This window comes from Sus scrofa, chromosome 7 (assembly GCF_000003025.6).
Source record: "Sus scrofa isolate TJ Tabasco breed Duroc chromosome 7, Sscrofa11.1, whole genome shotgun sequence".
Classification (NCBI taxonomy): domain Eukaryota; kingdom Metazoa; phylum Chordata; class Mammalia; order Artiodactyla; family Suidae; genus Sus; species Sus scrofa.
This window is the reverse complement of record NC_010449.5, coordinates 42,071,593-42,095,875: the sequence shown is the minus strand read 5'-3', so window position 1 is coordinate 42,095,875 and position 24,283 is coordinate 42,071,593. Positions and strand designations below refer to the sequence as shown.

Genomic DNA, 24,283 nt, shown 5'->3' with positions numbered 1-24,283 from the left:
GTTTTTGGTCTGGGAAGGACATGATCAGATTTAGGTTCTAAAACACTCATTATCTTTTGGGTGTAAAGAAGAGATTTCTTGAAGGATTGAGAGGACCAGGCAAAAAATCTAAAGGCAGGGATGCTAATCATGAGGTTTGTGTAATCATCTGGGCAAGAGGTGTAGACCGGAGCTGAAGGAATATGCAGGAGGTGCAAGGGGGAAAAATGATAGAGATTCATTAGAATTGACTGGGATAGAATTTGCAGGGCTTGGTGATAGCCTGGAGGGGAGGGATGATGGATAACTAAATCTAGCCAATGGGAACGCTTCCCAGAAGACACACTGGTTCTGCTTGGCCAGAGTTTAGTCACATGCTATACCTAGGCACACTGGAGGCTGGGAAAGGTAGTCTTTTATTCTGGGCAGCCACATGGTCCGTTGAAAATAGGTGTGCATCTATAAAAGGGCAGAATAGCCATTTCTACCATCCATACCTACTGTACTATTTTAGTCAATTTTTTAAACATTTCACTCCCTAAGACTTCAAATTCCTCAAAGCCAGGACCAGTTTTTACTACTGTTTCTTTTTTCTTTTTCTTTTTGCTTTTTAGGGGCCATACCAGCAAGTGGACGTTCCCAGGCTAGGGGGCAAATCAGAGCTACAGCTGCTGGCCTACACCACAGGCACAGCATTGCAGGATCTGAGCCGCATCTATGACCTACACCACAACGCCGGATCCTTAACCCACTGAGCAAGGCCAGGGATCGAACCTGCCACCTCATGGTTCCCAGTCAGAATCGTTTCCGCTGCACCGCAACAGGAGCTCCTTTACTGCTGTTTCTGTTGTACCCAATAGTGCCAGACACACAGGAGATAATCAGTACGTTTGAAATGAAACAATTTTGCTGCTGCTTAGACAAATTTCATGCTCTTTTCCCGTTCGAGGGTGACTTCAGCTGATTCCTGCACCTTTTGCATGCTCACATCTATTCCCATTAAATTCTGGACATTCCTTCCTTCATGGATCAGCTCACAATATTGATCATAAAGCAGTCACTACTAAGAAGGTGGACAATTGTTATTTTCATTATAAAAAAGTGAGTACCTACATTTGGGTGGGTGGGAGGCACAGCACTCACAGCGTCTGAAAGTTCTGGCAGGGACTCCAGCAGCTATAGAAACAACAGCAGATCCTTAACCCACCGTGCCACATGGGAACTCCACTTAACCTTTTTAAAAATTGAAATTTTTCTAGAACTGGCAACCATGTGCAGGATACATTTTAAAAAATAAAGCAGAAGTCAAGGTGAGATATAATCTTGGTGATTTCTCCAGTGTCCAGATATATAATCAGAAAAGTGGAAAGACTGAAAAAAATGGAAACGATAGGAAACAGGCAGATTAACTGGAAATGGACTAAGCGACAGGAAGGAATAAACAGTGACTTTGAAGCTAGGAAACTAGGAGAATTGAGGAGCATGGGCAGAAATAGAAGAAGCTCAGAGCTGGGTTGTGTGTGAGAAGATGGGAGTTAGAGGGTAATTTTGTGGCAAAGAGGTGGCAAAGCTAACCCTTATACAATACTGAATGTCTATCCTTTCCCAGAAAATAAACCTGTCTAAGTGACCATTCTGAAAAAAAGTATCAATGAGTTAACAATTGGAGAATTTTTACAAAGTGAAATGAAAGCATTTATATACTCTAATTCAAAGTAATAAAGGTTCATACTCCATTTAGATTCAAACTATACACAATCTATTGCTCCTATAGAGGGCTTTTTTTTTTTCTTTTGGCTGTGCCTGTGGCATGCCTAAGTTCTCAGGCCAGGGATCACCAAAGCTGTAACTGGTTCCACAGCAGTGACAATGCTGGACCCTCAACCCTGGAACTCAGGAACATTTATTTAAATGTTAGTAGTAAACAAAATTGAGGGAATTTTTCATCTTGGAATGGATGTTCAAGTTCAAATTTATGCGGTCAAGGTCACAGCAGGAAATGGGGACATCTGAAAGCAGTGGAAGCACAATTCAGATTTTGTTTAGGTTTTAGGAAGACAGATACTTGAGAAAAAGACTTCTACATGCACAAGAACCCAAACTCTAAACTCTAAATTTACCTCATGCATGGAGCAAGTCAGATCCTACTTTGAGAAATGTAAGTTTGGATGCAAGGAGTTAAATGGGCTAACAAACAATTGCTTTGATTGTCTCTCTCTCTCTCTCTTTTTTTAATACCCATGCAGCTTATTTTAAAAAGACTTATGATGGTATTGACCGGTCATTTAAATTTTTCACAAAATAATTGAAACTGTTATATATGAAGACACAATGCATTTCCTTCCTAATTTTTTTTTTTTAAAGCCAAATGTGGAAATTCCTGGGCCAGGAATCAAACCCTAGCTATTACAGTGACAACACTGAATCCTTAACTTCTAGGCTGCCAGGGAACTCCTCCTCCTCCCTGAACTTCCGGGAATAGCTAGAGATGTTCAAGTCCAAATATAATCCTCTCCCCCAAAGTCCATATTTAGTGGTAATGGTTTCTAGAACTTCTTTGAATTTCACCAGAGGTTAAACATTATGACTTCCTCAACTCCAATATTTATGGACAATGTTTTTCTTTACTGATAGATGTTTGAAAGAATAAACTGGAACTAATTCTCATATTAATTTTTTTCATCTTCCATGTGTGCATATTACAAAGGTCAACAAAATATTTTAATAAGGAAACAAGTAACTGGCACTTCTAGGGGTACTGGGTATTAAGTCTTTTTTTTTTTTTTTTCCTTCTTTTAGGACCTCACCCGTGGCACATGGAAGTTCCCAGGCTAGGTAGGGGTTGAATTGGAGCTGTAGCCCCCAGCCTACACCACAACCACAGCAAAGTGAGATCTGAGCCACATCTGCAACCTACACCACAGCTCACGGTAATGCAGGATCCTTAACCCATTGAGCGAGGCCAGGGATCGGACTCGCATCCTCATGGATACTAGGCAGATTCTTTTCCACTGCAGCCACAATGGGAACTATCGCATATTGAATCTTGTAGCGGATAATTGAGAAAGCGTATTATTGTGAAGAAGAAGGGGTCAAGGAAAGCTAGAAGAAACGGAGCGCCACAGGGCTTACAAACAAGTGAGGTGAGACAGATGGCCAAAGAGGTCATTTCAATAGGGTACCTATTCAATAGAGGTACTGTGTTGTAGTACCCAGAGGATGGACACTACTGGACCAGAAACAGTGGCCACCGTCAGAAGACCCCGCCCACCTCCCCATGCCTGAGACAAAGAAAGGGATGCTAGGTCCTCACTCACATTCAGAAATGCAGGAGGAGTTGCCACTGTGGCAGAGCAGAAAGGAACCCGACTGGTATCCATGAAGACACGGGTTCTATTCCTGGCCTTGCTCAATGGGTCAAGGACTCCATGTTGGGGTGAGCTGTGGTGTAAGGCATAGACTCGGCTCAGATCCCGTGGGTTGCTGGGGTATAGGCAAGAAGCTGTAGCTCTGATTTGACTCCTAGCCTGGGAACTTCCATATGCCGTGAGTGCAGCCCTGAAAAACAAAAACAAGACAAAACAAAACAAAACAAAAAGGGAGGAGATGCCACCCATTGAAGGGAAGCTATGGTTGTTCTTACTTTGAAAGCACCATGTAACTGCCCTTTTCTATATTCCCCAGAGGCACCTGGAGCTCAGCTGAAAAATTCTGAACACTTTTTTGGGGGAGAAGTGATCCCTGATAATCTGATTCAAAATTCTACATCCTTTATTTAAGAAAATGCACCTGCCCACCTATTTCCAGGATTTCCAAGGCCTCTGGAAGACCATTCATTCATGGACCCAACTCTGCGGCCTCCCGTTTGGAATTTTTAGTCTTGGATTTCCTTAACTGTATTCTCTCACCCAGAGTCTCTTCACACTCTGCCCCATAATCTCTCCCAATCACCAGGAAAACTGGAAAAAAAAAATCCCAATGCCCAGGCCTCACCCTGTTCTGAATAAATCAGAATTCTGGGATGGGACCCAGCATTAAGATATACGCTTTACGTTCTTCAGGTGATTTTAAAGCGCAACCAAGTCTGAGAACCAACACCCCGGACTCTTTACCGTACGCAGTTAATCTAAATGCTTTATTTTTGTTGGCTGTCTTTACTCACTGCACCAGAAACGATAGAGAGGCGTGTGTCGCAGAAATAATTTACTGAGAATCATCTTAGAAAAAAGTAAATTTGGGTCAGCGGTGCGCATACCTTTGCAACGTTTTCCCTGGGTCAATAAGCAGCTGCAATTTCTTTAGCGAACGCCAAGGGGCATCCTCTCCCTCCTCGCTCCTCCTGGAACGCCTTCCCGTTTCCGACCGCACAAAGAGCCCGGCCTCCTTCGGGATGACATCACAAAGGGCCAATACCCCGCCCCTTCGGCGCCACCACGTGTGTCCCCGCGCCCGGCGGCCACCCGACTCAGTCCCTCGCCGGCCGGTCTGGGCAGCGGAGGAGGGTGGTTGGCAGCGGCTGGAGGCTTCGCTATGGGAAGTTGTTCCTTCGCTCTCTCGCGCCCAGCTCTCCTCCCTGGTTCTCCGCAGCCGTTGTCGGAGGAGAGCACGGGGAGGCGCGGGGTGCAGCCGCGGCTGCTTCTCCCCGCCCGGGCTGCCGCGCAGCTGGGCAGGTGCTGAGCGCCCCCGGAGCCTCCCTCGCCGCTTCCTTCTGTGCCCGGCAGTCCCGCTGCCGCAGTGCACATGGGGTGTTGGAGGTAGATGGGCCCCCGGCTCGGGAGGCGGCGGTGGATGCGGCGCTGGGCAGAAGCAGCAGCCGATTCCAGCTGCCGGGGGGCCACGCACCCCGGGCGCCCTGCGAGCCCCGGGCTCAGCCATGGGGACCTCCACGAGCAGCAGCACCGCCCTGGCCTCCTGCAGCCGCATCGCCAGAACCACGATGATCGCGGGCTCTCTTTTCCTGGTGAGCATTTGTGGCGCGGGGAAGCCGGGGGCGGCGGTCGAGCCGGAGCCGAAGGCGCCGGGCTCCGGGAGCGGGGCGGGTCCCCTGGCCGCGACTGCTGGGGGCCGGGGTCAGGCCAGCCGGGTGGTGAGGTTGGCAAGCAAGGGAGGGCTACGCAGCGGAGAGCTCCGATCGGGTCATGTAGGGGAGGCACAGGGTTCGGCCGGGACTCCGGAATGAAGGAGAATTGTTTTCCCTGCAGTCTGGCCGCCTGGGAGAGGCGCTGGAGGTGGCCACCGGGCTTCCTGCGCATATTAGGGCTTCTCTCCCTCCTTGGCTCTTCCAGTGCCATCATCGCCTCCACACACTCCTACAGCCGCGGGCCTCTGCCCCGTCCTCGTGGTGTGGGGCTGGGGCCGCAGGGTGGGCGGCGAGGTTGGCGGTGGCCGCCGCTTTGTTGCAGCTGCAATGTCATGTCGGGATGCTACCGCAGTGGAGAGCGCGGGACCCGTGCGTGCCGGCCGCCCAGACCGCCGGGTGCCGACGCGCCTCGCCTGCCCAGAGGGCGCCAAGCCTCCTCCCCCATCTCTCTTCCTCGGCTGGGTGGGTCTCGGTTTCTGCACACCCCGAAAAAAACAACCCTGAGACCCACTCTCAGGCGCCTCCAAAGCGCCGGCTCCCAGCCAGCCAGCCAGCGCGCTGGCGCTGGAATGGGGGGAGGGGGGGAGGGCTCTACATAAAGGAAGCTGAATTTCCCCCCGTCTTTCCTCTCTCTCCCATACCTGTGCCCTGGCAGGTGAACCTGCAGGGCGCGGCAGCTTCTTCAGCACCCAGGCTGCGTTGGGCTCTAGGGCATGCCCTATAGCTTTTCCTCTCCATCACTTATCTGGTCCAAGCGTGAAAAGCACCCTTGACCCAAAACTTATCCCCAACTTCCCCAGATCCCTTCCCTTTCTCTCCAGATGTTAGAGGGGGATGGAATGAGTTAGGTGGAAGAAAATTTACTTGAGATCAAATCCATGAGCCACCATAAGCTTTCCGTGTCTACCTTTTTGTCTCCGATGGAGTCTCTTAGCTAAAAACCAAACAAAAACAAAATACAAAAGCCTGTTTTCACGGCAGGGCTGTGTCAGGGAAAGGCAGGCTCGCTGTCTCCTTCCCCCCAAACAGCTTAATGCCTGGCCAGCCAAGATCTCCTAGATCCCAGGGCATCGCAGTTGCCATGGCCTGGGAATTCATCCTACACTCTGGTTCCCTGTGTGAGAGTATGTTTTAAGGGGGAAGAGAGAAACTAAAGAAAAGTTTGGTGCTGTTAGCATTTGTAATGAGGCAAGTCTCTGTCTCCTTCCAAGACTGTTTTCTGCCCATTTTTATAGTCATGGCAAAGGCAAGATTTGTGTCCTTGAAACAAGGGAGGTGAATGATGAGCCATAGGGAAGAAGGGTCCCTTCAAGAGGTGAATCTGAATTGATAGCCTTGGTGTGGAAAGGAAGCCGTTTAGGTCCAGGAGAGCACTGATTGTAGTCTCAGCGGAGTTAGGTCCATCCTTGTCAGCCTTAGATCTGCTACCCTTCCCACCACAAGCCTAGCCAATCCCTCCAACACATCTGATTACCGTGCTCCCCACAAAGCCCACTCCTAGATTAAAACTTAAATCATTGCAATGTTTGATTGAGTTTACATTTCTGCATGAGATGGTTGCTTAAAATAAGGTCTTCATGTAAGCAAAGTGTAGGAGATACAGCCCAGCTCCTTTTGTCAATTGACCTAAACATTGTACTTGCAATTGACTTGCAACTGAAGACTTGAGAATTTAAGTTTGGCCGACTTTAAAAAGAAAATGTACAATGGCCTTTAGAAGCAATCGTGAGGTGTTAACTAAAATAAGAATCTATTCTCCTGCTAATTATAATAGAAAGGTTCCACTTCAATTCCTGGAATGGCCTGGAGTTGACCCCTTCGTGATGACAGGAAACTGAGAAGGTGGATCAGGGGTCACCAGGGTGAGCAGGCAACGTCTTTTATTTTTCCCAGTTCTGCTCTGCCATCTTCTGTCCTCAGCAAAGGCATTGTTTATGTATAAAATGATGATCTCATGATACTGTTATAAGGAGTCTTTATTCGATGGGGTTTCTTGGCCATGTGAATGACAGACACCAGGTACTATGGCCCAGGTAGAGGTGGCAGCATGCTCAGAACAGTACTGGAGCCAGTGGGGAGGCAGTGACCTACCCATATATTGCAGTTAGCCCGAAAAATTAGAAACCCAACAAAATGTCCTGTTTATGATGGCTTTGGTTACCCCTCTTTCACATACCTCCTTTTCCATGGGACAATATTTGTTACTATCATTGTTTTTCACACTCTTTTTCTTTTCCTCTTTCCTTTCTTTCTTCTTCTTCTTATTTTTTTTTTTTTCTTTTTCTTTTGCTGCACCCACGGTATATGGAAGTTCCTGGGCCAGAGATGGAATCCGAGCTGCAGCTGTGGCAACGCCGGATCTTTAACCCACTGTACTGAGCCAGGGATCGAACCCACGCTTAGCAGTGACCAAAGACACGGCAGAGACAGTATCGGATCCTTATCCCACTGTGCCACAGCAGGAGCTCTGACCCTCTTTTCCTTGTGGTGACAAGCTAACTGAAAATGAACTTACTATTCGCTTTAAAAAAACTTTGAGATGATCGATGATGTCTATTACATCTAATATGATTATTACTGTTGTATGTGTCAGGTGCTTTATACAGAGGCTCTTCTTTACTCCTAACATCTCTGTGAAGCAGGTGGGATGATATTTTCCAGGTGAGAAAAATGGAGGCTGCAAAACCTTCATTGATTGTCTCGGGTCACCCAGCTCCCAAGTGGTGACAGCCCTGGGGTTGGGACCCAGCACCGCCTGGCTCCCTTGCTCCTGGGCCCCTCTGTGGGTTTCACAACTCCAGATGGTGATGATGAAATATAACAACAGAGAAGGCTCACCAGGGGAGTTGAGGCCGATGGTTTTGTTTGTTGCAGAACATTGATGAGAATTATGCGAATGCCTTTGGAAAAAAGCGTTCTTGCTGCTTGCAGTTCTGTTTCTTATGCACGGAGGCGTCTGCATGATATTAGAAAGTAAACCACACACTGATAGGCAAAATATTGTGTGTTCCAGGGCAAAAGTCTGGAGAGCAGATACATGAGACCTTGGGGTTTGTGCCAATGTTCAGGAAAGCCCTAGAAGGGCTTGCCTAGTGTGACACGACACACGCAGAGATGTCTCTTGCCCTCAGGGAGCTTGCTTTAATTGGACAGATAGAAAATGGGTAGTGGGGCAGTCAGAAGAAAAGGGAGCCATAATGGATAAGGAAATGCCTGAAGTTTTAGAATCCACTAATCTGCACGTATTATAAATTCCAGAGAGATGGGCATTTGCTGTAAGGACCTTCAGCTGTGTGCTCGCCTAGAAAGTCCCAAGTATGGGTGTTTGTCACTGTCATTGAGACTAGATGCCTGGCTTCGTGTCATCTCCTGACCCTTGCTTATCAAAGTTAATTTTCTTAGTATCTAGGCATTTGACTTTGGCTATGCAACTAGGTAGACGTGGAATGGCTGGTTGGGGCCGAAGTCCCAAATGGACTTGGTGACTAGTTCAAGGAGAACTTTGAATTAGAGCTGATGTTATAGACACAGGATTTTCTCCTTTCTCTATACCTTAACTCTGCAATCCTAGAATGTGAAAGCTGGAAGGGAACACTGGAGGGAATAAAACAGCCTAGACTGGGGAAGTGAATTATTTTTTTTCATCTTGACAAACCAACTTTGAGCACTTACTCTGAGAGGGGCCTGGTCCTAGGTGGTGGGAACCTAGAGATGAATTAGGATGTGGAACTTGTCCTTCAAGTACCATTTGTATGGCGTATAAAACGACTATGGCTATCAGTAGTGTTGGTGGAGTTTCATGTGCTCAGAAAGACATCAGTGGATGAATGTACTAAACATAATACACAAAATGTGAGCGGGGTTAAAAATCTTTAAACGACTGAAAGTAATTTGGGCTTTTGGTCTGAAGGTCAGAAGAAGAAAAATCTTCCTGGTCTCAGAGTAACATCCATTAGCTTCAGCAGGGAAAGTGACTTTTAATCAGAAGGCAGGCTTTCTCACTTGCCCCATGAATCTCCCATCCCTACACTCGAAAGGAATAGAATGGAGTTAAACTTTCTCATCTGATCTAAAGGCATATGGCTGGAATCTGCCTCCTTTCAGAATGGTCCAGTTCAAAGCAAAGGCACAAACCTACAGTGTAACGAAAATACACAAGCACACCAAATCAGCAAGGAAAAAAAAGGCCTTGTCATGGAATATTTCCTACCTTAAGTTGAGAAGGTACCCAAGACTAAACAGGCATAGATCCACCAATTGGCTAACTTACATATTTTAGAGTGGTTAAATTAGGACAAAGTTTTTCCAGCTGGATGTGGTCAGCGCAGTTCATGCTGTATTTTCCAGCAGTTTGCAGAAGGTCTCTTTCTCCATTTCGGTGGGCATGGGCTCTGGGGCTGGTCCCAGCGCATGCTCCGTGTACTGTCTGCTTATAGATCCCCAATGTGGAGACATCACATTCCAACCTGACCCTTGGCTCCACCTGTGAGGATGAGAGCGAAAGTCTCTTTGCAGACTCTGCAGACCAGTTGCAAATTAGTTGTGTACTCAGCTGGCCCTTTATGAAGCCTGTAAACTATAATTGGCTTAAGTAAACTTTATTACTTTGTGTGTGTGGGTGTGTGTGTGTGTGTGAGAGAGAGAGAGAGAGAGGGAGAGAGGGAGAGAGAGAAAGAAAGAGAGATAGGAAATGGTCAGATGCATCATCAGACTATTCAGGGGCCAGTGTGACTTTTCTTTTGGTCAGCTGCAGTGTCTAATTTCCAGTAAGCACTAACTCTCTGCTGGCCCTCTTCCCCCAAGCAGGCCTGGCAAATTCCGGTGATGCCAGGTCACCAGCAGCTTCCTGGAAAACTCAGGTGCTTCCCTCCAGTGACAAGAGCCTTGCCTTTGGGCATTTGCCTGCTGACCACTTGGAGCAGATGCTGTCTGGACCATCAGGCACAGATATGTCTGTTTGACAGAATGAAAACTGAAGCTGTAATAGGAATCAACCCGGTCCCCAGAATGAATCCTCGGTCCCCAAACTGAACCCTCGTTTAGCGTCACAGGACTTTGGGCTTTGTTGTTTGCTGGCATAGCAGCCGCTAAGCTTTGATTCTTTAGGAATGGAGTGAGATGGTGCATAAGTACTGGCCTCGCCTCAGGGCTTGTATTTGTCAAATACCAAAAAGTAAACAGGCATCCAAAACTGGCTTGTATGCTGCCACCTGGCTTCTCTACGCCCACCCGCTCTGTCCCATTTCCAGCCTGAGGCCAGGAGAAAGGGAGCCGGGCAGAAGTTACACGTAGGGAGGAACCTGGCAGATGTCAGTGAGTGTCTGCTGATCACTCACTGTGGCTGTAGGGACATGGGGCTCCTAGATGTTTAAGCTGTTGATTCAAAGTGGCAACCTCACTCTTCTTGAGGGACGCCGGAGGTCGCCGGGAATCGTCTGTTTTCCTGGATTCTGGCCGTCTGGAATTTTTCCACATGTCAGCACCCTGGCCTTGTGGAAATGACAGATGCCTGCCTTGGTGGAAAAGATACGCTCAGAAAGGGTCCTCAGGTGGGTGTGGGATCGCGCAGGGCGTGGGTATGTGAGCCGGAATCTAGCCCGTCTTCTCTTCAGACTCTCTGAGAAATTGGTCTAGGGCTTTGTTCTGAAAACCAACGCAAAATTAAAAAAAAAAAAAAGTGGAGAGGGGGCGTCATAAGGGAAGTCACCACAGGGCTCATCTGACCGTGATGGACTTTTGTGTCAGCCCTTTTGCCCGCCCAGGACTGCTTGGTGGCTCCGTCGATTGGAACCATCTGCAAATCTTGTTTTGGGAGAAGGAGCATGAGTTTGATGGATTTGGGAGAGAGGAGAGGAGTCAGTCCCTGAGTCCTGGAATCAAATGAGAGCAGCTTTGGCTTCAGGAGGGCGTTGGCCCTGACACCCCAGAAGGGATGAATATTAATGACTCAGTGTTAATCACTGATGCTGATATTGGTAAGCTCCTATTTATTGAGCAGGTGCCAGCGACGTTGTGTTCAATACCTTCTACAAACGATCGCAGCAAACTTTCAAGTTCATGAAGTGGGAACATGAGCTTCATTTGACAGATAAGGAAAGGAGGGCTAGGCGTGGTTATGGTCAAATAATTGGCAACGACCAGAGAGAGGATTCAAATCTAGTTCTGTCTGGCATTGTACACAGCTCTTTCTGCCAAGATGTTTAGGGGATGGGTAACCTTAACATAGTGGAATTTTGTTTCCCTTTAAGGGAATAATTTTACCTGAGAGTCAAACATTCTCTTTCCATCAGGTGAGCGGTTCTGCTTATGATGGCTCTTGGATGTTTAGCCGAAAGGGCTGATTATAAAGTAAGAGCAACCTCTGTGTGTGTGTGTGTGTGTGTGTGTGTGTGTGTGTGTGTGTGTGTGTGTGTGTGTGGATAGAAAGGGCAGGGCATGGAGCCACTGGCCAGCATTTTCCTATGGCCTGATTCTGACGGGCTGTGGTGCCACGGTTAAGATGGAAAGATACTCTCATGAATTGAAAAGTTATAAATGGGGAATGGATGCCTTGCTTTCCTATGACTTGGGTCATTTTGAAAAATATTTGCTTAGTGAGTAACAGCATGACATGGGTTCTGCTTAGCAATGTAGTTTCAACTCGTCCTGAGAACCTGAGGAGCCTTTTGGGATTTACCTTGCTGCCAGCCTGATTATTTGTCTAGGATTAGTGCATGGGTTTGCATCATCTATTATTAGTATTTTCTTTGTGAACTTGTCATGTCAGGTCTCCGAGATTTGCACGGCCTCGTCTGTGATGTGTTTGTGTGGTTTAATCACACTTATGGTCCTTTTCAACATATCGCTTCATAAGGTGTAAATGCTGAGTAGTCTAAAGAACGGCAAAGGGTGAGAAGAAATGTTATCAGTGGTTCTGGAAAAGAAGTAGCCTTCTGCTTTCCCAGCGAACCCTTTTGAGATAAGACCATTATCTGGTATCATCCTAGGTCTGGCCAAGTCAGCGTAGCCAGGATTAGGAAAGGCAGAAGCATGTAATGGAAGATAAGAGGAGAAAAAGAACGTATGTGTATGTATAGGTGGGTCGCTTTGCTGTACAGGAGAAATTGACAACAACATTGTAAATCAACTCTAATTTTAAAAATTAAAAAAAAAGAAAGAGAGAGGCAGAAGGGCAGGGATGGGAGAAAAGATTCAAAGGCAAACGGTGACAGGTTCCCTGAATAATCTAACTGGTCATTCATCACTCCTCATTCTTCTTCCAAAAGCTCAGGGCTCCTCGCTCTTCTTTGGTTGAAATCTTGGGTACCTCATCCAGAAGAACTACCAAATCACACAGGGTTTGGATGTGTTTCCGTCCTCCGAGGGAATGCTCAGGGCCAATGTAATTCCATTTCAGCTTCTTTTTTTTTTTTTTTTTGTCTTTTCTAGGGCCACACTTGTGGCATATGGAGGTTCCCAGGCTAGGGGTCTAATCGGAGCTGTAGCCGCGGGCCTTCATCAGAGCCACAGCGACGCCAGATCTGAGTCGCATCTGCAACCTACACCACAGCTCACAGCAGCGAGGGATCCTTAACCCACTGATCGAAGCCAGGGATCAAACCCACGACCTCATGGTTCCTAGTCAGGTTTGTTTCTGCTGCGCCACAACGGGAACTTCCATTTCAGCTTCTTTCACATGACCACGTGCTATTCATCTTGCTGTTTCTGGATCAATGTCCTGACACCTAGTAGTTAGGCAATACATGATTGCTGAATAAATTCCAGAAGGAGTTTGCTCTAAACTAACTGTTCATTCATTCTAGACAAGTTGGAGGCAGTGGGGGCTTGGGCTACCTCTCAAAATGAAACCTAAACACCTCTGACTTGGACCCAGCCTGAACCCAGATCGGGACTTGAACCCACAGTTTTTTCAAGTTAGACTCCCTCACCTGGTGTCTGGATTTACTGAGGTTCCGGTTGTTTGTGTTCCAGTGCAGAAGGAATTCAGCAAAAGACAAAGTGGTAGGCTAGAAATAGATTTATTAAGATAGGATGTTTGTGAGGGAAACCCGAGGGCAGGCAAGGAGGCTCTGCCCCGAGGATGAGGTGGGCTACTTTGTTAGAGTCCAAGGAAAGGGGGTGAGAGGGAAAGACCACCTTCGGAGCTGTAGCCATCGGCCTACACCAGAGCCGCAGCAACGTGGGATCCAAGCCTCGTCTGCAACCTACACCACAGCTCACGGCAATGCCAGATCCTTAACCCACTGAGCAAGGCCAGGGATCGAACCCGCAACCTCACGGTTCCTAGTTGGATTCATTAACCACTGAGCCACGATGGGAAATCCCAGGGTCTCTGACTTTGGAATGTCGTCTTTTCCCTAAGTTCCTGTCCTTGGTCCTAAGAATCATTATCTTGCTGAACTTGAAAGCTGACTTCCTTTTTCACTTAATGACTTGAGGCATAGCTCATGCCTTTTCTTAATGGTTTTATTGTTAAGCAAGCCGGCTCTGTTCCAGACATTATGAGAGCTTTCTTGAGCAATCATTGACATACAGCGGTCTCCCAAAGTTCCCTAGGTGTCCCTCTCTCTCTGTGGTCCCCTGTTGGGACTTCTACAACTACCTGTGTAACTATCTTACTCCATCCCCATGCAAAACTTGGAGCTACACCTCAAGGGTGTTGGAGTTACTAACAGAGAACATTTTAAACTTAATGTACCTGGCAGACTCGAAGAATGTAGTGCATATGGAATTCTCTTTATAGTTCCTCCCAATTCATTCTTGTTCTTTGATGATATACACTTATGTATAGTTAAAACTAATAGGTGCGTACTTGCTTGTGCTCTGCCTTTCTTTATGTAGCTATTTTCTGTGATCTTACAGAGATATCGTTTTATTTTTCCTTCATTTTATAAATATTTATGGTGCTTCTGTTAAAAGTCAGGCATTGCTAGACTCGGTGTATGATAATAAAAGGCTACTAATATCCTTCTGTTTGGGAGTTCATAAAAGACATAAGGGTTGGTGTTGAAGGACTAGACTTCTTCTTCTTCTTTGGTCTTTTTAGGGCCGCACCCACAGCATATGGATGTTCCCAGGCTAGTGGTCGAATCAGAGCTGTAGCTGCTGGTCTATACCACGGCCACAGCAATGCCAGATCCAAGCCGCATCTGTGACTTACATCACAGCTCATGGCAATGCCAGGGATCGAACCTGCATTTGCGAATGCTAGTCAGATTGATTTCCACTGAGCCACCACAGGAACTCCAGGACTAGCCTTCTTAAAGAGCAGAAGGAAGATAATGCCAGCAAAAGAGAGCAGCATGTGGAAGGGCCCAGGAGTAGGAAAGAACCTCCATGTCCAGAGCTTGAAAAGAAGGCCACTGTGGTTGGTGCTCAGCGCATAGGAGCAGAGGGAGCATGAATTGAGGTTGAAGAGGTAGGAAGGGGCCAGACAGTACAAGACCTTTAAAGAGGTGAGTATGTCATGGTGTTACTCAGATTGCAGTGGGAAGCAGGATAATGTGGCTTTAATTAGTTTTTTTTTTTTTTTTTTTTTTTTTTGAGGATCACTGTGGCGGTTCTGTGGAGAATGGCTCATAAAAGGGAAGCATAGATGCAGAAGGCCAGTTGGAATCTTTTACCATAGTGCGGGGGAGAGATGATGGTTCTGGGATGGTGGTAGTACCAAATGGTGGCTTACCAGATAGATTTGCAAGATTCTTTTGGAGAAAGTGTGCTGATGATGAGATACAAGGGGGCAAGTAGGGTGAAAGGAAAGCAGTCATGGAGCTTGACTCCCTGGTTCTTAAGTCTTTGATGGTCTGATTCCTTTGAAGGGGAGGCTGGGGAAGGAGTGGGTTGGGGAACCCAAGTTTGGATATGAGTTTGAGGTGCTGTGGTTCAGTTCAGTTCCGCCTTTGTGCCTGCCACAAATTTGCACCTCTTAGAACGCTCAGAACTCTGCCTGCAGTTGTGATACCTCCAAGATTTACTAGGTCGACCCTGGTCAGCTATGTAAAAAGCTATGTACCCCTCTAATATGGCTAATTGTACACATATTTTCCCTCTCTCTCTCTCTCTATCTTTTTTTTTTTTTTTTTTTTTTTTTTGTCTTTTTACAGCCGCACCTGCAGCATGTGGAAGTTCCCAGGCTAGGGGTCGAATCAAAGCTACAGCTGCCGGCCTACACCAAAGTCACAGCAAAGCAGGATCCGAGCCACATCTGTGACCTACACCACAGCTCATGGCAATGCCAGATCCTTAACCCAGTGAGCAAGGCCGGGGATCGAACCTGAATCCTCAAGGATCCTAGTCAGGTTCGTTACCACTGAGCCATGCTGGAAACGGGCCTTTTTTAAAAGCCCACTCCTCTGATTGACAGTGTGTTGAGTCATCCTACCGTTGTTGGACACTCGGGTTGGTGTCATTGTTCTTCTTAAGCAAACAGCACTAACAAAGTTGTCTCTGTCCAAACCAATTGCTCTTTCTCTTTTTGGGTTGTTCCCCAAAGCGAGGTGCATTTGATGTGTATTCCCCAAAGTGGAATTGCTGGGTCACAGGAAATGAATGAACCATTTTATGGCTTTTGCTGCATGGTGCCAGATTGGCTTTAGAAAGACTGAATTCATTCAGAGCGTCACCAGCAACCTATAAATGTACCTTCTACCCCACGAGGCTGCCAACATTGGAGTTTATGATTTTGATTTATCTGTGTTGCTTTAATACAAATATATAAAGGTCCTTGGTTGTGCAGACTTACATTTCAATAGTTGCTAGGGATGTGGAAAACCTTTCCATGTGACAATCGCCTTTGTAATTTCTCTCTCTCAACTACGGAGTAGAATTTGTGTTAACCTCACTCTGTTCATTCTTTACGTTTTCCGTTATAAGCTTTTATAAGCTGTATATGGCGTATATTTTTGCACTCCCCTTTTAACATTTTTTTGTATTTTTTAATGCAAAAATTTAGGTTAATGTTCTTAGGTTGCTGTTCTTTAATGTTCTCAAGTCCATTTTCTTTTTTGTGTCTGGGTATTTTTTTTTGTTATTGTTGATTTTTGTTTTAAGAGTCAGAAATTGATCTCTTTACAGATGGGCTAAATCAACTCTTGCTATTACTTTGAGTGTTTTTATTTGATCTCCTTCTTCTTCTCCTTGTTGTCTTAAGGCCCTACCCATGGCATATGGAGGTTCCCAGGCTACGGGGTCAAATCAGGGCTGTAGCCACTGGCCTACACCACCGCTATAGCAATGCCAGATCTGAGCTGTGTCTGTGACCTACCCCACAGCTCACGGCAATGCCAGATCCTTAACCCACTGAGCGAAGCCAGGGATCGAACCTGTGTCCTCATGGATGCTAGATTTGTTTCTGCTGAGCCAAGACGGGAACTCCTATTTGGTCTTCTTAATGTTGGGTTTGTTGACATTTCTGGACTGCAGCATCCTGTTGGTGGTGAGGATTACATCACTCTGTTCTGCAGGATGTTCATGGCCCTGGCGTGAGTAAAGGATTTCATGGTCAAATAAGTGTGGCAGTCCTGGGTTCAATTAAATCACCATCTTCTGCAGCTCTCCTCTGGGGCCTCCTGGAGTCATCATGGGGCTGCCATTAGTGGATCCTCTCCAAGTGAGGGCTGAAATCAGGGGCATTTCCTAAACTTTTAGACCAGGGATTGGTAAACTTTATCTGTAAAGAGCTGGATAGTATTTTTGGCTTTGTGAGCCCTGTGATCTCTGTGGAAACTCCTCAACTCTGCCTTTGTACTTTGAAAGCAGCCCAGGCACAAGAAAGAAGAATGGCCTAGCTGGGTTCCAATTAAACTTGATTTGTGGACACTGAAATTGAACTTCAGTTTTCATGTGTCAGAAAGTTTTATTCTTCTTTTAATTCCCCTCCCACCCCCCCAGTTATGGAAAATGTAAAAACCATTCCGAAGCTTGCTGGTTTTATAAAGGAGGCAGCTGGCTGGGGTTTGTTCTTCTGTGTTTCAGACCCTAGATGCATTGACGTCTTACGAGACTAGAGGAGGACGACTCACTCTGGAAAATGCTTACTTAACTTCTGCTCCATTTGTCCACAGTGTACTTATTAATAGCAAACCCTTTCCCCTCTTGTGTTTTCTCATTTGTTATACACTAAGTTTATCTTTTAAATCGGGTTGGAAATGCCAGTTGGCCTTTGCTTGTCTTTTAACTCCTTGCCATGCAGTCTGTATTTTTTGTTTTGTAGTGGCTCGAAGCCTAGGAAGGTATGTTTTAAGATTACAGTGTTTTTTTTTTTAATGATTTTATATTGAAATACAGTTGATTTACAACATCGTGAGAGTTTTTAAAAATCTGGAGTCTTTGAGAGACTTGTCAGGAACTGGATATCTGCACTTTTTTTTTAAATAAAAAGGAGGCTACATGTTAATGCTTCAGTGTTGTAAAAAACAGGTGTTATTATTATTATAGTAGGTGTTATTATTTTTTTAAAGTTTTATTGAAGTATAATTAATTGAACAGGCTATGATAAAATTTCTGCTATACAACAGTGACCCAGTCATACATATACACATATCCACTTTCTCTGATTCTTTTCCCACAGAGATTATATTATTTATTATTATTATAACTGTTTTATATTAATGTTATATATTATACTTATATTAATATAATTGTCTTACATTATATGTCTTTAGTTTTTACCTTGGTTTAGAGAAGTCTTTAAATTCTATACTGCTTTATATTTTTCAGAAGTTTCATACACATGATTTCATATGATTCCATAATAATCCTTTCCCCCCATCCTTATGTTGCCCCCCCTTTCCCTCTTTTTTAGCGGTAACCCCTAATTTGTTCTCTACTGAATACTGTTTTTTTTTTTTTAATTTTACATGTTATTTTATTTTACTTTATTTTGGCTGCATCCACAGTATGTGGAAGTTTCTGGGCCAGGGAGTGAACCCAAGCCACAGCAGTGGCCCAAGCTGCTGTAGTGACAACACTGGATCCTAAACCCTTGAGCCATCTGGGAACTCCTGGATATCGATGTTGTTTAACTGGGATGTTTCGAAAGACGGTGTAATCCTCCCCCTCTTTTTTTTTTGTTTTGTCTTTTTGCTATTTCTTGGGGGCTCCCTCGGCATATGGAGGTTCCCAGGATAGGGGTCCAATCGGAGCTGTAGCCTCCCGCCTACGCCACAGCTACAGCAACGCGGGATTGAGCTGCGTCTGCAACCTACACCACAGCTCACGGCAACGCCAGACCCTTAACCCACTGAGCAAGGCCAGGGAGTGAACCTGCAGCCTCATGGTTCCTAGTTGGATTCGTTAACCACTGCGCCACGACGGGAACTCCTTTTTTTTTTTTTTTTTTTTTTTTTTTTGGTGTGTCTTTTTTCGTCTTTTTAGGTCCACACCCGTGGCATATGGAGGTTCCCAGGTTAGGGGTCCAGTTGGAGCTACAGCTGCCAGCCTACGCCACAGCCACAGCAACATGGGATCTGAGCCACATCTGCGAACTACACCACAGCTCACGGCAACACTGGATCCTTAACCCACTGAGCAGAGCCAGGGATTGAACCTGCATCCTCATGGATTTGTTACCGATGAGCCACAACAGGATCTCCCTGTCTAGTCCTTTTTAAAAAGGAATTAGAGTAAAGTGAGAAGTAGAAGGAATGATAACTAAAATAACTAGCATTCATGGAGAACTTACTTGTCATGCATGTCCCACCAGCTTTACTTGTAGTAACAGTTAATCAGAAAACAATTGTAGGATTGCTATGCTAAGTATTATTTTTTTCATGCTCTTATTAAAAAGTTTTCCAGTTGTTATTTAATTGGATTATTATTATCATCCCCATTATACGAATGAGGAAATGCACTTGGGTTGAGCCACTTCCCCAAGCCCCTCCCAGTCTTCCCGCCCATCAGGACCTGGTGGAGCTGGGTCTGCTCAGCACGGCACACGTTAAACTAATAGAGGCTTTGTGTGTCCTTTCCGGCTGGAGTTGCTGCCCTTCCGGTGTCTTTAGCTTTTACCTTGGTTTAGATAAGGCTTCTGTAAAGTCTTGGTGAGCCCAGAGGCATATTCCTCCTGCACGTTTACCACTGTCGTATTTACAACACGGCTCTTCCATGTAGGGGGGTCTGTAGGACTAGCCATCGTGATGGGTGGAGGGAGATGACGTTTGGTGGTCCAGGGCCTGAAGGCTGAGTTCCCACCCAGCTCAGGAAACAGCATGTGGGTTAGTTCAGTCTTGCCCATTTTTTTCCCCCATGTTTCCCCATGTCCCCTGAGCCTGCCGCCTTCCTGTCCTGCTGTCAGCACGTTCTAGCCTTAGCCTTCTCTATGTTTGCCAGCTTTAACAGCAGTCCTTGCTTTTGCCCTAGCAACAGAAGCCTTTTTTAAATCAGAGAGGATACTAAGCAATGCCAGAGCCAACCAAATTTATATAACATCACCGGAAACCGGTCTGTCTGTGCTTTGTATTCCCTTTATCCTTGGCGCCTCTCTCTTCATGCATTCTTTCTCTCCTTTCAAATCTAAAGAATTCCCAGCAGTCCGTGTCTTGCAATTACACATTGAATGTGATGCTCCAAAGAAAACGGTCAGAAATTCTGGGGGTGTCTACCCTGCCTGGCTTTTTATCTTTTGATCTCCTGTTAGCATGTTTTATAGTCACCCTCTCAGGAATACCTAGGTCCCCTTTTCTTTGTCAGCATCTCTACAGTAACTGAGCTTCCTTTCGACATGCTAGTTTTATGCGGCATTAAAAATTTTTCTGTCACAAATTCACAAATTTCTGTTGGCCCGTCATGCCTAGACCAAAGTTTATCACTGTCTTGAGTTTGATCGTTTTCCATTAAAAGTGATTGGAATTTAATAGGGAACAAGAATGATATAAACATGTTGTAGGTGTAAACTGCATGGAATTTTCCCCCTATTTTTTTTGCAGGATGAGGTCATGGGGTAAGAATTGTTAAAGAGAAATCGGCGGCAACATTCTGACATGTATTAGCCCATCTGGTGCGTCCTGTTTTCAGTCCGGCCCTCCTCTGTGCCCTAGAATAGCAGTGATATAACAGGACAGGTGTGACGTGGGTCCCCGAGGTGAGGGTGGAGACCTTGGAAGCTTTTATAGCTGGTCATTTTGAAGTGACCTCTTCCCTCCTTTGCAATTTGCTTTGTCTTGGGCTTTACCTTTTCATGACGTGATAACTATTTATAGGGCTCCCATATGCTGTACACTTTGGAATGGTACATTGCTCTTTGCTCATCTATCAATTGTGGTTGGTGAAATAAATGTCCCAGGTATGGGAGTTCCCATCGTGGAGCAGTGATTAACGAATCCGACTAGGAACCATGAGGTTGCGGGTTCGATCCCTGCCCTTGCTCAGTGGGTTAACGATCCGGCGTTGCCGTGAGCTGTGGTGTAGGTTGCAGACGCGGCTCGGATCCCGCGTTGCTGTGGCCCTGGTGTAGGCCAGTGGCTTCAGCTCCGATTAGACCCCTAGCCTGGGAACTTCCATATGCCGCAGGAGCGGCCCAAGAAATGGCAAAAAGACAAAAAAAAAAAAAAAGTCCCAGGTAAATGGAAATTTTCAAATGACTAAAGTTTAAACTAGGATGGAACATAGGTCGTTTCTGGAGGATAATCTCATTATAAGGCTAAGCATCAAGTCAATGTAATCTTTTTATGAAATGAGGGGGAGATGTTTTAAATTCTTCATTATATGTGCTTGTCATCTTAAGCACCATGCTGAGCCTAATTCTTCTAAACCAGTTACAGTTCTGTTAAAACCGAGTGATTTCTTCAGGGACTTAGGAGGCAAAAACTAACTATTTACTCTTACACTGAAGGGTGCCAGCCTGCTTTATCTCTGGAGGTATCATGGCTACGTGGAGGAGGCATTTTGGCTTTCTCACCCTTGTTTTTGTACCTGGGCTCCTTCCCAGCAACCTCCTCCTCCACTGCCCTTGAATTTGCTGCTTCCGATGAGTTGTGGTCTGCAAATCCATTCATTTATTAAGTCAACAACCCTTTGTCAGGTATGCCATGCATTGGGTGCTGTCCTCGAGGGCGGCACGGAGAGCATCATTATGTAAAATACGCTCTATCCTTCTGCTCATGGGGATTATGGTCCAGAGGGAAAAACATCCTAAACAGATGAATGCGTAACTACAACATTATGGGAGCTGTATGGGGAAGAAAGGGAATGAGGGGAGAAGGTGTGATTTGTTTTGAGTTGGGGAGGGGAGGGCAGGGATGGTGTTTCAGAGTAAGTCCTAACTCTGGTCCAGATTTTGCATTTCTTCCTCAGTCATGTGGGTGGTGGGGCGGTGGAGAGTGTTCAGCAGAAAAGGGGAAGATCTGACTTGGCATGGGAGCTGGGTGGGTGTCAAGAAAGGAAACCACACACTCAGTACTCTTTGCTAGACTCTCCAAGGGGTATGAGTGTTCCTGCGAGTGAGCTCTGGGTCCCTGCATTTTCGGACTTTTTTTTTTTTTTTTTTTGACTTCTTAGGATAGATGTTAACACTTTGTTTTTTTCCCTTTAAAGGACAGATAGTAAATACATTAAATTTGCATTTATAGGGTCTCTTTTGCAGCTCTCCAGCTCTGCCATTGTAGCATGAAAGCAGCCATAGCCAATACCTACCTCAAAGGATGTCTAGGTTCCCATAAAACTTATTTATAAGAACAAGTGGCATTCGGGATTTAGTTTGCTGAGCCTTGGCTCAGAGGATGCTCTGTTTATCCTTTCTATGATCTTCCTTATTGAGGCAGTCTACGTGGTTGTCCCCAGCTTTGAGCTGCTTATAATTATTAAGGGAAGATAAGTATATGCACTTATGAGACCATCCACAAACATTACAGGGCAACATGTAATTAGGCTGCAAAGTGATGAACAGAAACAGGAAATGGGATGACGAGTTTGCTCATCGGCTTGGAATCCGGGTATCTAGGAATGGTTGTAAAGGCTTCATGAAAGCGCAACTTGGCAAAGCCATCACAGACACCTTCCAGCGAGCTGAATGCAACCTAGTCCAACCTGCTAATTTTACGAGCATGTAAAACCAGGTCCAACTGATCTTAAGGCAGAGTGTGGACAGGGGCACAATTCTTCCGTTCTCTAAATCTGTACCCAGATATGCTTTTTATTCATGTCTGGGCCTCTTGCAGGCTGGAAATGTGTGCCTAGTAGATTCATAATAATAAAGAGGAAGAGGAGGAGTAAGAGGTTCTAAGATATGGGCTGTATGGAGACTTCTTTTGCCCTTGAAGAAAGAGGCTCTCAGAAGACTGAGAGTGGCCTAGTTGTAGCTGTCATTGGGGGTGAGAATGAAAGAAAAGAGAATGAGAAAGGAAGGAAGTGGATATGGATTATGGAAAAATGTATGCGTACACCGACACGTGGACAAGGAAGCCATCTATGTGGCCTCAGGAGGAAGGATCTCTTAAGTTCTTCACCATTTGTATGTTCAAAGCCATGTCCATACTGTCAAAGAGAACTTGACCATTATAAAGAAAGGAGCAGCTCGTGTCTTCCAACACGAAAGATTTCAGTGATGCTGTGTTAAAAATGAACAAAAGCGGGAGTTCCCCTCGTGGCTCAGTGGTTAACGAATCCAACTAGGAACCGTGAGGTTGTGGGTTTGATCCCTGGCCTTGCTCAGTGGGTTAAGGATCCAGCATTACCGTGAGCTGTGGGGTAGGTCGCAGACAAGGCTTGGATCCCACGTTGCTGTGGCTCTGGTGTAGGCCGATGGCTACAGCTCCGATTCGACCCCTAGCCTGGGAACCTTCATGTGCTGCGGGAGCAGCCCAAGAAATGGCAAAAAGACAAAAAAAAAAAAAAAAAAAAGAACAAAAGCAAGTCACAGAATAGTGTTATGGTCTGTCTCCATACATAGAAAACAATAGAAAACATACATAGAAAACAAATAGCTGATATGGCCAACTGAAAGTGTGTACGTGTGTTTTATGTGCAAATGCTCAGAAAAAGGGCTGGAAAGACACACACCAACATGAACAGTGCTTTTCTCTGGGGATGGGGGGATTTGAGCAGAGTCTGAAATATTTTGCTCTATTTTATAATTATTAGAATTGCTACAAGAATGTTGATTTTTTTTATAAAAATGATAATGTAAAAAGAGCAATACAATGGAGTTCTTGCTGTGGTGCAGTGGGTTAAGAATCCCACTGCAGTGTCTTGGGTCGCTGCGGAGGCATGGGTTCCATCCCCAGCCTGGCTCAGTGGGCTGAAGGATCCACTAGGTTGCAGTGGTTGCAGCTACAGCTCCGATTCAACCCCTGGCCCAGGAACTTCCATATGCTATGGGTGCCGCCATAAAAAAATAAAAGAAAAAGGGCAATTTTAAGACAATAAAAATGTGCCAGTTTGGGTTAAGAGATGGAGGGAAGGGCTCTGACAGCAGAACCGAGCTGTCTCCCAACCTTGGTGATTCTCAAAATCTGAGGTGATTAGAGCCTGAGAGGTCTTGTCTTAGTTCAGGGGGTTTGAGTCATCAGAATTACTTGGAAATCTTAACAGCAACACAACACAACACAACACAACACAACACAACACATTCCTGGCCCCATTGCAGATCTCAATGATCTCAGAGGATGGGCTGGGGATGTGGATTTTTTCCACCACTTCTCAGTTAATTTTGATGCCGTGTTTGAGACCTGAGGCTTCCTTCCTTCCCTCCTTCATGTCTTTCTTTATTTCTTCTTTTTGCTTTTTAGGGCTGCACCTGCAGCATATGGAAGGTCAAATTGGAGCTACAGCTGTCAGCCTATGCCACAGCCCCAGCAACACAGGATCTGAGCCGAGACTGCAGCCTACACCACAGTTCATGGCAACGCCGGATCCTTAACCCACTGATTGAGGCCAGGGATTGAACCTGAATCCTTTTGGATCCAGCTGGGTTCGTTGCCCTTGAGCCAGGGTGGGAACTCCCACTGTGATTTTCAAATTTGTTTTAGGACTGAACCTTCCTTCAAGTGAATTCTTACTGGGAAGCCCCCTAACAAATTGGTAAATCAGAGATGCTGCATTTGAGGCAGAAACAGGGAGCTTGGCACCCTTCTTTCCATCCCTGCCCCAGGGCAGCCCTGAGAACTATGTTCTGGGTTGTGCTGTCTTGAGTCCAGTTTGAAAACAGTTTATTTCTATCTCTTGTTACTCATTTATTTATGTTTGGATGAACCTGAAGCATGTGGAAATTCCTGGGCCAGGAATCGAACC

At 45.8% G+C, this 24,283-nt stretch overlaps 1 protein-coding gene across 1 annotated transcript in view; it reads left to right on the top strand.

Annotated features, from left to right (window-relative positions):
* The window catches only part of TNFRSF21 (TNF receptor superfamily member 21), a 71,303-nt gene continuing 51,374 nt past the window's right edge, over positions 4,355 to 24,283 (top strand). Inside the window, exon 1 of the mRNA XM_003128430.4 lies at positions 4,355 to 4,939. Within this exon, the coding sequence (XP_003128478.3) occupies positions 4,370 to 4,939 (570 nt within the window). The 5' untranslated portion in view covers positions 4,355 to 4,369. The remainder of the gene's footprint in view (positions 4,940 to 24,283) is intronic.